This window comes from Saccoglossus kowalevskii, chromosome 16, assembly GCF_978046115.1.
Source record: "Saccoglossus kowalevskii chromosome 16, keSacKowa6.1, whole genome shotgun sequence".
Classification (NCBI taxonomy): Eukaryota; Metazoa; Hemichordata; class Enteropneusta; family Harrimaniidae; genus Saccoglossus; species Saccoglossus kowalevskii.
Genome location: NC_140656.1, coordinates 13,754,200 through 13,766,143, shown reverse-complemented (window position 1 = coordinate 13,766,143; position 11,944 = coordinate 13,754,200). Strand labels below are relative to the sequence as shown.

General features: G+C 37.6%; 1 protein-coding gene and 1 long non-coding RNA gene across 4 annotated transcripts; one reads left to right on the top strand and one right to left on the bottom strand.

The window, feature by feature from the left end:
• Positions 1–401: 401 nt before the first annotated feature.
• LOC146733676 (uncharacterized) lies at positions 402–4,919 on the top strand. Its single transcript, XM_085490880.1, has one exon. It carries the CDS (start codon positions 402–404, stop codon positions 4,917–4,919), a length of 4,518 nt encoding a protein of 1,505 aa, XP_085347006.1.
• Positions 4,920–7,593: 2,674 nt separating this feature from the next.
• LOC146733675 (uncharacterized) lies at positions 7,594–11,742 on the bottom strand. Of its 3 annotated transcripts, none has more exons than XR_014926680.1 (2): positions 11,498–11,742; positions 7,594–7,838 (listed from the first exon to the last, which is right to left on the bottom strand). It is a non-coding gene; the product is annotated as an uncharacterized LOC146733675 (long non-coding RNA). The 3 variants fall into 3 exon arrangements; XR_014926681.1 differs by lacking the exon at positions 11,498–11,742 and adding an exon at positions 8,276–8,363; XR_014926682.1 differs by lacking the exon at positions 11,498–11,742 and adding an exon at positions 8,117–8,230.
• Between the last annotated feature and the right edge of the window lie 202 nt (positions 11,743–11,944).

Genomic DNA, 11,944 nt, shown 5'->3' with positions numbered 1-11,944 from the left:
ACGGGTCAGGCATTTCCTGCCCATCTTTTAGGTGTGTGGAATAAAGTACGTTGTTTAAACCTTACTCGTGTAGCGTGTACTTGTTGTTTATGTCGCATATAAATTATATAACTGTCCTAAGTTTCGAATTATTAAAGGACCCAGTTCACAGGGGTGTTATGGGTGTCATTTGTTTGGGACAATTTGAAACCTTAGCTCAACCCAACTAGCACCCTGTGACATTTTGGTGGCAGCGGTGGGATTCATAAGTTTATAAATCAATTGGTTAAATTTATGAATTCATTGAGTACATTTATAAAGCCATTAATTATATCGAAACAAATCTATCAGTTGTTGTTGGATTGAGTGCGACATATCAACAATTCCTTGCTACAATTAATCGACTAGATTAAATTTATAACATGGATATTGATGTGGGAAAGTTAAAGCAAACTGGGGAAGAATTGGGTTATGAGGGGCCTGCCCTAACAAAATTTATTCAGGAAGAGAGAAGTAGATTAATCATTGAATTTAAAGAGAATCAACAACATGCTAGGGAGGCAAGAAAGGCAGAGAGGGAAGAGGCAAAGGCACAAAGAGAGGAGGCAAAGGCACAAAGAGAGGCAGAGGAACGGTCTGAAAAAAGAAAGTTTGAAGAAAAAGAGAGGGAAAGGCAATTTGAATTAGAAAGAATAAAAACAGAAATAACCGTGAGAGCAGAGGGAACTGGTGGCCAATCCCAGGATTCATATATGATGGGTGCTAAACTTCCTAAACTGTCAGAATTTAAGGAGGGCGAGGATATGGATGCGTTTTTGGTTCGATTCGAGGTATTTGCTAAAAGTCAACACTGGTCAGAAGATGTATGGGGCGTAGGTTTAGGTGCACTTTTGACTGGTAAAGCGCTTGCAGTGTATGTTAGTCTTCCTGTAGAAGATTTAGCAGACTATAAAGCAGTCAAGGATGCCTTGTTAAAACTATACGATTTGAATGAGGAGGGATTTAGATACAAATTTAGGCAAGCAACACCTGGGAACATGGAAACGGCGGCTCAGTTTATGGTAAGGTTAGGAAATTATTTGGCAAGATGGGTGGAATTATCGGGCCTTGACAAAACGTATGAAAACATTTTGGATTTGGTGACAAGAGAACAGTTCATAAACACATGTAGTCCCGATTTGGCTTTATTCCTTCATGAGCGGAAGCCAAAGAATTGTCATGAAATGGCTGAATTAGCCGATCGTTATAGGGAAGCTCGTCTGTTTAGAAACCACAGAACCCCTCGTAATGTTAATGTCAACACTGATGCTTCTTTTGATCCTGGCCAGAAACAAACTGGTAAAGGTAAGCAGAATCATAGTAAAAATGGTTCACGGCGAAAAGAGACCCGGACATGTTTTAAATGCCATAAGGTAGGTCATATTGCACCAGATTGTCGTAGTCGTGCAATGAAGTCAGCAGCTGTTGAGGTTGAAGGTGAGAGCAAGCAGATCTCAGCAACCTGCGTGGTCACTCATGCAGATGGTAATAAGTGTTGTAGGCCCAAAGCAGGTAAGTTAACTCTGAAATGTGGCCATGATTTACCATTGTTTAGTTTGTCTAGTGTTAATGCCAAGTCACAAACTACAAGTTCGAAAATGCCTGTGGTAGAGGGTACCATTGGTAAGTATAAAATTAAGGTGTTAAGAGATTCTGGGTGTAGTGGTGTGGTCGTTAGAACCAGCTTAGTAGAATCTAATCAGTTTACAGGAGAGGTTCGAACCTGTTTGTTAATGGACGGTTCGTATCGCAGTGCTCCTGTGGCAAAGTTGTATGTCAACACGCCTTATTTTAAAGGATGGGTTGAAGCTCTGTGCATGAAGCAGCCAATCTATGATTTGGTTATTGGAAATATAGAAGGCGCAAGAGAGCCGGGTGACCCAGATCATGATTGGCCACATGTAGAAATAGGTCTGAAAGTTGACCGAGAGAGTAATGATACAAGAGATCATGAAATGGTCCAAGCTGTACAAACTAGAGCACAGATAAAGGCTCAGAGTAAGCCTGTCCGTCCTCTTATAGTAAAAGAGTTTAAGGAAACTGATGGGGTTGAGTCACACCCTGTTACTGTTGAGGTGCTCAGGGAAGCGCAGCGAACAGATTCAAGTTTAGTTCAAGTTCGTAAGTGGGTGGAGTCGGGCGAAGAGAAAATTTCAGGGAGAGGCAACAAGTCCAAATTTGTGGTGAGCAAAGGTCTCATCTACAGGTTGTATCAATCACCTAAGTTAGGTCAGGGAAGTCGTGTTAAACAACTTGTAGTGCCTACAAAATTTCGCAACGAAGTAATGAGATTGGGGCATGATTGTTTATTATCTGGTCATCTTGGGACCCAGAAAACAGTTGACAAGATCTTAACACAATTCTATTGGCCTGCAATGCATGGCGACATCCAAAGATATTGTCAGTCTTGTGATGTATGTCAGCGTACGTTTCCTAAAGGGAAGGTTGGTAAAGTACCCTTGGGGATAACGCCTCTTATAGACGTACCTTTCAAACGGGTTGCGATTGATTTGGTCGGGCCTATTGATCCCGTAACAGATAAGGGTAATAGATATATTTTGACGTTTATGGATTACGCCACAAGATATCCCGAGGCGGTGCCTTTGAAACGAATCACAACAGAGGTTGTCTCTGAAGCTTTAGTTGGAATTTACAGTCGGTTGGGTGTACCTGAACAGATATTGACTGATCTTGGAACCCAATTTGTGGGTGACCTGATGAAGGAGGTAAGTCGTCTTTTGTCAATTAGGCGGATTACTACCACTCCTTACCATCCAGCGTGCAATGGACTTGTGGAAAGGTTCAATGGAACTTTGAAAACAATGCTCCGTAAAATGTGTGATGAAAGACCAAAGGACTGGGATCGGTATGTAGATCCATTATTATTTGCCTATAGGGAAGCACGAAATGAGAGCCTTGGCTTTTCACCATTCGAACTCTTGTATGGAAGAACGGTCAGAGGTCCCATGTCAATTCTGAGAGAATTGTGGACAGGTGAGTCTACTTCTGGAGAGGTGAAGTCAACCTACCAGTATGTGTTGGATCTGCGTGACAGATTAGAAGAAACGTGTAAACTCGCTAGAATGGAGTTATCTAAAGCCCAGTCACGATACAAATTTCATTATGACAAAAAGGCCAAACAGCGTCAATTTGAGGTAGGTGATCATGTTCTACTACTGCTCCCTACAGCACACGACAAGTTAAGAATGCAGTGGCAAGGGCCTTACATTGTGAAGGAGAGAGTGGGTCAGATGGACTATCGGATTGAAAGGAAAGGTAAGATTAAGCTTTATCATGCTAACCTGTTAAAAAAATACGAGTTGAGATCGGAAGAGCCTGTGAATAAACATATGGGCGTATTGGAGTGTGTTGGTGTTGGATTAATCGATGGTCACGAGTTGGACGATTCGTGGGCAGACGATCCAAGTCGAGAGACTGCCGACTTAGTAGAAACCATCACTATTGCAGGTAAGGAAAGCATTAAAGATGTGCACATCTGGGAAGGGTTAGACGACGAACAAGCGAAGGTAGTTAGCATGCTACTTGTGAAATTTGCTGACACTTTGTCGGATATTCCTGGTAAATGTAGAGTAGGGCAACATAATATTCATTTGACCTCCGATGTGCCAATCAGATCACGTCCATATCCCCTGCCATATGCCTTGGAGAAGACAGTAAGGGATGAAATCCAAACTATGTTGAAAATGGGGGTCATTGAACAATCAAACTCCCCATATTGCTCCCCAATCGTACTCATTAAGAAAAAGGATGACGCAATTAGGTTCTGTATCGATTTTCGGAAGTTGAACAAGATTACCATTTTCGATGCAGAACCAATGCCAAATCCCGAGGAAATGTTTGCCCAATTGGCTAAAGGCAAGTATTTTACCAAATTAGACCTAGCAAAGGGGTTCTGGCAAATACCACTGGCACCAAAGGCCAAGGAAAAGACCGCATTCCAGACTCCTTTGGGCCTTTTCCAATTTATTTACATGCCCTTTGGACTTGTAAATAGTCCGTCCTCGTTTAGTCGCATTATGCGTGTGGTTCTCAAGGGCTTAGATGGAAAGGTGGTGAACATGGTTGATGATATCTTGATTTATACAGAAACTTGGGTAGAGCACATGACTATTTTTGCAGAGGTTCTAACTCGTTTAAAAAACGCAGGGTTGACGGCAAAGCCAAGTAAATGTTTCATAGGATATAATAGCTTAGAGTTTGTAGGTCATCAGGTGGGTCATGGGCTGTTACGAATGATACCTGAAAAGGTTGAAGCACTCTTGCAGGCAAAACGCCCATGTACAATAAAACAAGTCCGATCATTTCTGGGTATGGCTGGGTATTACCAAAAATTCGTACCTAATTTTTCCACTATAGCAGCCCCCCTGAGTGATCTAACAAGAAAGGGACAGCCTAAAAAGGTGAATTGGGGTGAGCCACAGCAAAAATCTTTTGATGATTTGAAGGAAATGTTGAGTAGACAACCTGTGCTGAGTTTACCAAATTTTGCGGAACCATTCATAATACGCACAGACGCGTCTAACTGCGGACTAGGAGCAGTTTTATTGCAAAATAAAGGTGACCATGCATTTCCTATTGCCTATGCAAGTAGAAAATTATTGGATAGGGAAACCTCTTATTCAGTCATTGAAAAGGAATGCCTTGCACTTGTGTGGGGAATACATAAATTTCAGAGATACTTGCATGGACGGGAATTTGTGATTGAAACAGATCACCAACCGTTAATATATTTGAACCGTGCCAAAGTTTTGAATGGCAGATTAATGCGCTGGGCTCTTTCCCTACAACCTTATAATTATAGAATAGTAGCTATAAAAGGGTCTCATAATATTGGTGCTGATTATTTAAGTCGCAGCACTGGTGCAGAGACCGATAACTAATGATATAATGATTGACAATCCTGACTTCTTAGATGAAGACTACGTTTCATCTTAAAGGGGGAGTCGTGTCACGAATGTCAAACATTAAATCATGTTTATGTTGTATGTCGTGATGGTGGCGTTTTGTGTTTGTCTTACGGCGATAGATAGGCAATGTTGTTTTGGGCGATAGATAATTGTTAAATATAGAGTGGCAAGATGTTTCTTTTAGTCAGCACTAGGGAAGCGGACTTTGATAGAACCCGATCTGAACGTTCATGTGATCAAATGTGGATGTCCGATCTTGTAGGTACCACAGTAAGCCATTGAATAATATTGCATCATGGGAGTTTGTGATCTATTCTGGAGGACGTCGGTTCGCCGTTGTTGGCAGTATACCATTTTTTACGTGTCTACTAATCACGCGTTTGCAAGTAACGTTAGAACAATACACTGTGTATTGTCATACAAATTAATGTATTGTGATCTACGGAATGTGCATCATAAAGATAATTCTATTGGCCAATTCCGGCCTACTGCAGTTAACGAGTGGGGAAACTCGCCAGTGAATGACATTCCCGATTTTGGTTCTGAACTGGATGTGCCTTCTAATTTATGTTACTGGCTACGGAGGTGTACTGCGGTGCAAGGGAATCCACCCGGACCACTCTCCTTCTACAAGTTACGAATATTGGACAGATAAACTCTGTAATTGATTGGTATCGTGCTCGACTGAGTGTGCAGCGTGTATTCTACGACTACAGTGCTTCTGACTGCGTTTTGTAATTGCCGTCGTCGCCACCGTTAGCAGAGACTCGCTGGAAAATACACCGTTATCACGCAAAGACCCGTTTTCATCTAGTTTGAAGAAACTGTATGTAGGTAGGGCTGTGTCCGATCGCCAGTATATTATTTGCGTCCGTTGTTTGTTATGTATGTTTGTCTCTTAGTTTTATGCATGCATGCAAGATTCTATGTTAGACAATTATTTACATTATCGATTTAGGCATTTCCTCGTAATAGTATAACGTAATCCACTACCCTTTTCCCGTGTGGAAATATTACAATATTATTACTGAATTATATTTCTAGTGTTATATTTTTTGTGTAACAAAACAACGTGTACCCCACTACCCCTTGTAACGGGTCAGGCATTTCCTGCCCATCTTTTAGGTGTGTGGAATAAAGTACGTTGTTTAAACCTTACTCGTGTAGCGTGTACTTGTTGTTTATGTCGCATATAAATTATATAACTGTCCTAAGTTTCGAATTATTAAAGGACCCAGTTCACAGGGGTGTTATGGGTGTCATTTGTTTGGGACAATTTGAAACCTTAGCTCAACCCAACTAGCACCCTGTGACATAAGGATTTTGGCAAATTTTCACCGTTTTGTATGAAACTATTTTCACAACAACATTAATGTTTTACAATAAATTATATCAAACATATGTATAATTTAGTAGTATTAAAACTTTTTAAGTTTTTTTGAATTAAGAATGCACCAATCTTACTAGGAATCTATTCAAATCTAACCCTTAGTATGCTAATTTAATAATGGCTCATCAAAGGTATTGAATTACTGAACACACATCTTTGCATAGTTTCCAAAACTAAAATATTATTTCATGCTCTGGCCCCTCTCATGTAACAGTTTAAGAATACGTACATTATTTAAAATCATTTTAAAAATGCGACTGGAATGTCCAGGCCCAAACTTCTGCTGCTGCAACATCCGTCCATTCTTGCATATACATGCAATTGTTTCTCTGAGATTCTGCATGCAACCAGTTTATTTTTTGAACTGAATAACAGATTCCTAGAAGTTTATTTTGACATTTCCAAATAACACTATATATAATTTAACAATTTCAGGAATAGATTAGATTGCTTGCTATTCCATTAGAAACTCTTACTTCCAAGTGTGATTTTCAACAAGCGTTCATATGTTTAGCTAACCAAAGGGAAACAAAAGCATAGTGACAGGAAGTCAACACAGCAGAAAGTATGACAAAGGTTTACACTTCAAAAATGACTGGAAAGTAAATAATTTATAACCAAAGACCATCTATGCATAAACAACTAAAGATCTGGGAGGTACAGCTTTGCAAAGTAAAAAAGTCATATGGGGGGAGGGGGGGGGTTAAAACATTGCTTCAAACACAGTCCCTCTATCGCTGTGCTTCAAAACATCATCTTAATTATTCAGCTCAGTGTACAAACACATAAAGTACAGAAATTGGATAATTAATGAAAACATTAGACAAAACAAGAATAAGTAAGCAATATTAAAAGTATGCCATGTTTTGTTTTGTTTTGTTTTTGAAAAATCATGATGTAGTGCACAGCCATACAGACTGTTTTAGTGGATAATAATATTTTAGGTTTGCAATGTCATATTCCTCCAGATATTCATCAAGTTTTCTTGAGAGGCGATTAGCTTAAGGAGGGGGCTGTGCAAAATGTTTTTTCTCCTCTTTGTTTTTGTGCTATTCTTTTTCTAGTGTAAAATATTTTTTCTCAAAGATGTAGGCGTGTCAAATTTGTTCATGTTTTTGATCTCTACAGGATTTTTTCAATAATATTTTCCTGTTAATTATTATTAAGAAGATGAAAGATTGTGGAGTGAGTGTGGGTGTGTACAAAAGGGTCAGCAAGAAGAACTATATAAGATAGCTGAAAATCATGAAATACCAGTTGAAAGATGTCACTTTTATTTGAGGGAAAACATAAAAAAAGGAATGTACAGTAACTCTACACACTTGGAACTTTCAAAATCTGTGTGCAAATGTAAAACTGATAAACATGCAAATGCTAAACCATTGCATCCATCAATACTGGTTAAACTTTTTTTTCCCCTTAACGTCACGTCCATAAATTCTGGTTCTTCAACTTCTTACGTTCCATTTATATAGTATTTCCTTTTTTTAAATTGTCATTATCTGCAAAAAATAATTCAGATTGCTATTAGCTTACAATGACCAGTTTTTAATTAAGACACTTTGTAATCAATTTTGGAAACAAAAATTTGTGGTGTCTGTGTATTCTGGCATATTTCTGTCCTCACAAATAACAATGTGGATAAAATGACATCTTGTGATATGTCAATTTTTCCCCTATGCAACTCAGATATACTTCCAAAAAGATGATACCCGGTACATTCTGATTGAAAAAATATAAATATCAAATAAAACAGAATAACATCAAATTGTTTCCTAACCGAATATATTAAGGGGTTGTACCATATATACACACAGTTCATCTCTTGAGAGACTAGGACAGTACAGTCCCTCTGTGGACACATGGAGGTAGAAAAGAGAAGGAGTGATGACGCTATTGTTTCCGCTGGTTTCATGATGCTTTGGATTTGTTTACTCACATGCACAATGTAAATAGTTTGCAAACACGCTGTACAATGTCACAGTTAATCGGCTTACATGTTTCGACTGTATTTGGAAGCTTCACGAAGATTCTCAACGCACTGCGCATGCCCAAACAGATAACAATAATACAGAATGCAGTGAAAGACGTACGCTGAGTGTACTCAACGCCCAAAATCTATTACAACAAAATGCGCGATTTTCGACATCTGCACAGTTCTGCACACCAATGAAAAATGACTTGTCAAAACATCTTGTTATAATCTTATCATGTATCTTTAAATTTCACTGCGGAAATTTGCGGGATTTTTTTAATCAATGTCCAAATTTGGACGACCATTGCGAGGAAAAATATCAGAAAAGAAGTAATCACACATCTTGGTGGCGTCCGTATGCAGAATTTCCGGTACCTACAAGTGTGAAATGACCTTTGTGATCCGATAAAGGTCATTGCGCATGCACAGTTCTTTTATTTATGCTTTGCGCATTCAATTTTATAGACGATGTTTAAACGGATTTTTTTTTTCAGTTCTACTCACGTTTTCTTGTGTAAATAAGCGGCTATCATCATGTAGATAAAACGACTTCTAAACAAAAACAATAAGTGGCTTAACCAGAGCGAAGACAAAGGATGTTTATAAGATTAACATGGGCTTAAATAGCGTCTTCACTCCTTCTCTTTTCTACCTCCATGGTGGACAGTACATTGCTGTACTTGGGAACCTAATTTCTGAGAACAATAGGGGGATTTAACTTCCTACAAGAGACAAAAGAATGTTATGTAACAATGCAGCTGCATGATTTTGTCTTTCAAAGTAGGAAGTTGTGTACATACAAAATTATAGAGTCCCTCCACAATGGGAATGCCACCATGCATGTACAACTTCATCGATCCCCAGGTACTTTCACAAAATAAATAATTGTATTATAATTATGATCCAATACAATACCATATTTGCTCTAAAATTACATTTGTGGATACTAAATCATGAAAATATTACATATTTCGACCGTTGAAGATCCCTGTAATTTACCTAAGTGCATGTGCTGCTAATAGAGTAATTATGTTAAGTGTAATATTGTTTCTATATTTTTTTTTCAAAATCAAAAAAATGCTATTAAAAATATAAAAACAGTTTAGTTTGAAAAGTGAAATAATGGTATTCGGATGGTTATGATTTAAGCATGACCTTAGAAAACAGGGTCATGCAACTTCTGTCTGAGACAATGTGCAATGTGGGTTATAACCTCCTGTATAATCTCATTAATACATATACATGTACCTAGAAGATTTATACATCTGAAACAGTTTTTACTAGTATTCCCATTAGTCAGTGTATAACAAGTGCACTATGCTATATCTGTTCTAAATATGATGAAAAATCCACTTTGTTTCCCTTTCCTGATTTCATAGTGGAATAAAAATTGTTAATTTTTAGTTTCACTCGCATCAATAGAATGGACTTGGCTATTCAAGTTTTGATCAAATTTAATTTTTCTGATTATATTCCAACCACAAAATTGTCTCATTTTGTGTAGCTACACCCTGGCAGCCATGTTTGGCTTATGAAATAGAAAAAGATGTAACAGTGGTGTTGACATAGCTTTATTATCAGTTTCTCTAAGGTGTTAATTTGGGTAGAGGATTATAACTAAGGTTACATGAAAGGGGTAGCCACAGTAGTATGTCCCTGTTCTCTAAGGTCTATGATTTAAGTAATGTTATACATGTATAGACTAAATATTTTTTTGTCCCAGTTGAGCCAGAGTACCCATGATCAATTTGGCTGACCCAGAAACGCCCAGGACATTTACTGACTGCATATTACACCTTCATTATATTTTGTTTAAGTCTCGCCCATTTGCCCCCTGTATCTTCAATAGTAGTGTTCATGCTACACAAAGTACGGGCTAAGATTTAAGCTAATCTCATATGTTTGAGTTCATGCACAGAAGGAAACAATGGTTAGCACGGGGTAAGGAACGCCCAAACTTATTAAGAATAGGCAAAATCTTCAGAAATTTTAACTATGAGTGCTCAGTAAGAGTAACTAGGAAAGTTAGTTCTACAGTTATAAAACAATACCAAAGCAAATTCAGAAAGTGCAAATTGCAGAATAACAGGAAGTAGCACAGTCTCATCATCGGTACATTTTTTCTTGAGTCAATCTCTCTATATGTGTTAGCGTTGATTGTCATGCAGGAAATGGCACACCAAAATAAAAAGTTATGAATATAGTAGTAAATCTCCTAAATGAACATTAAATACAATGGTTTTTTTAGCCGAGCTAAGCGTTCATGCATGTTTTGTTTTGCCTGTGCTAAGGCTTTGGACTGACCAGATTTACTCTGTACCTAGTATTTCTTAGCCTGTATTCATGCACATTTTTTTAGCACAGGGTAACGTATTGGACCTCTTAGCCTTTGCTAAAGAGCTCTACGTGAATGCTACGAATAAGTGTCTTCTGTTTATTCCTACTTTAGGTGCATACATTCAGGTTCACTTCCCTTTTATATTGATCTCTACAACTCATTCAAATCAAATTGGGCTCAAAGATGAGCAAAGAATATTAGATTCAATTGAAATTTAGTTTAAATCCATGCTAAATTAAAAGTTATTTTGAGTATGAGTTTTACTTTTTTCTTTTGTGCGCAAAGAAAAATGAACTGTTGCACACTGTGGGCATATATCATCTATACTAGTTTACAGGAAAAAGGGATTCTGTATGGTATTTGATGTTATGGGCATAATATATACATGTATAGTTAATACATGATTACTAAATTAGATTTCCCAGTGTACAGTACACTATTGCTGGTATTGTCTGAAGAGAAAAAAAAACAATATACATAGTCTTCGAAAATTTAAAAAAACAAACATTTTGCAGTCAGTTAAATTATTTTATTAAAATAATTTGAAAACATTGCCATGAATGGAAACAAATTTACGTTGATGTTTTTTTGCAGATTTCAGGAGTTGGAAATAACCTTTGTTTATACTTTTCTTGTATTAACAAACATAGGAGCTAATCCTCATTAACACCTACTTGAGCTTGTTGTTTGACAATTATGAATAATAATGAAGCATTACTTACACAGTGTGCCATGACTGAACAAAAACGAAAGCCCCAAAAGACTATCCTGCTACATAAACAACAACAAAAGTATCTAATATTGTATTGAAGTCATTGTAAAATGGTAAAATAATTACAAATTCATACCTTGATGTGCCAGTTGCAGTACTGCAATCGTCCTATGATTCAACACCATCTAAATACTCCGCAGGTTATGCAGTCCACCAGCAGTCACTGGCATCAGCGTTACTATGAAATTTCACTGGGGATCGAGGCAATATTCGCGAAATTTCATTTAAGTGTACTTGCAAGCGCCAGTAAAACTTGGGAAAAATAAATTCCCACACGTATATTGAGCTCACACGAGGTAGCAGGCTGTTTTCTGGGCCATTATATTTAGAGACATGAACAAAAATACTGGTCATTTTATGTATGTAATGAAAAATAAAATGACCATTATACTGTCCATCAAAAAAAAATGTTCATCAACTCCATCATTTAAAAAACAATTGTAATTATTCTGACCAGTATAAAAAACATGGGTCATTAAAACCGCCATTTTAAAAACACTGGTAAATATTTTGGCCACTTAAA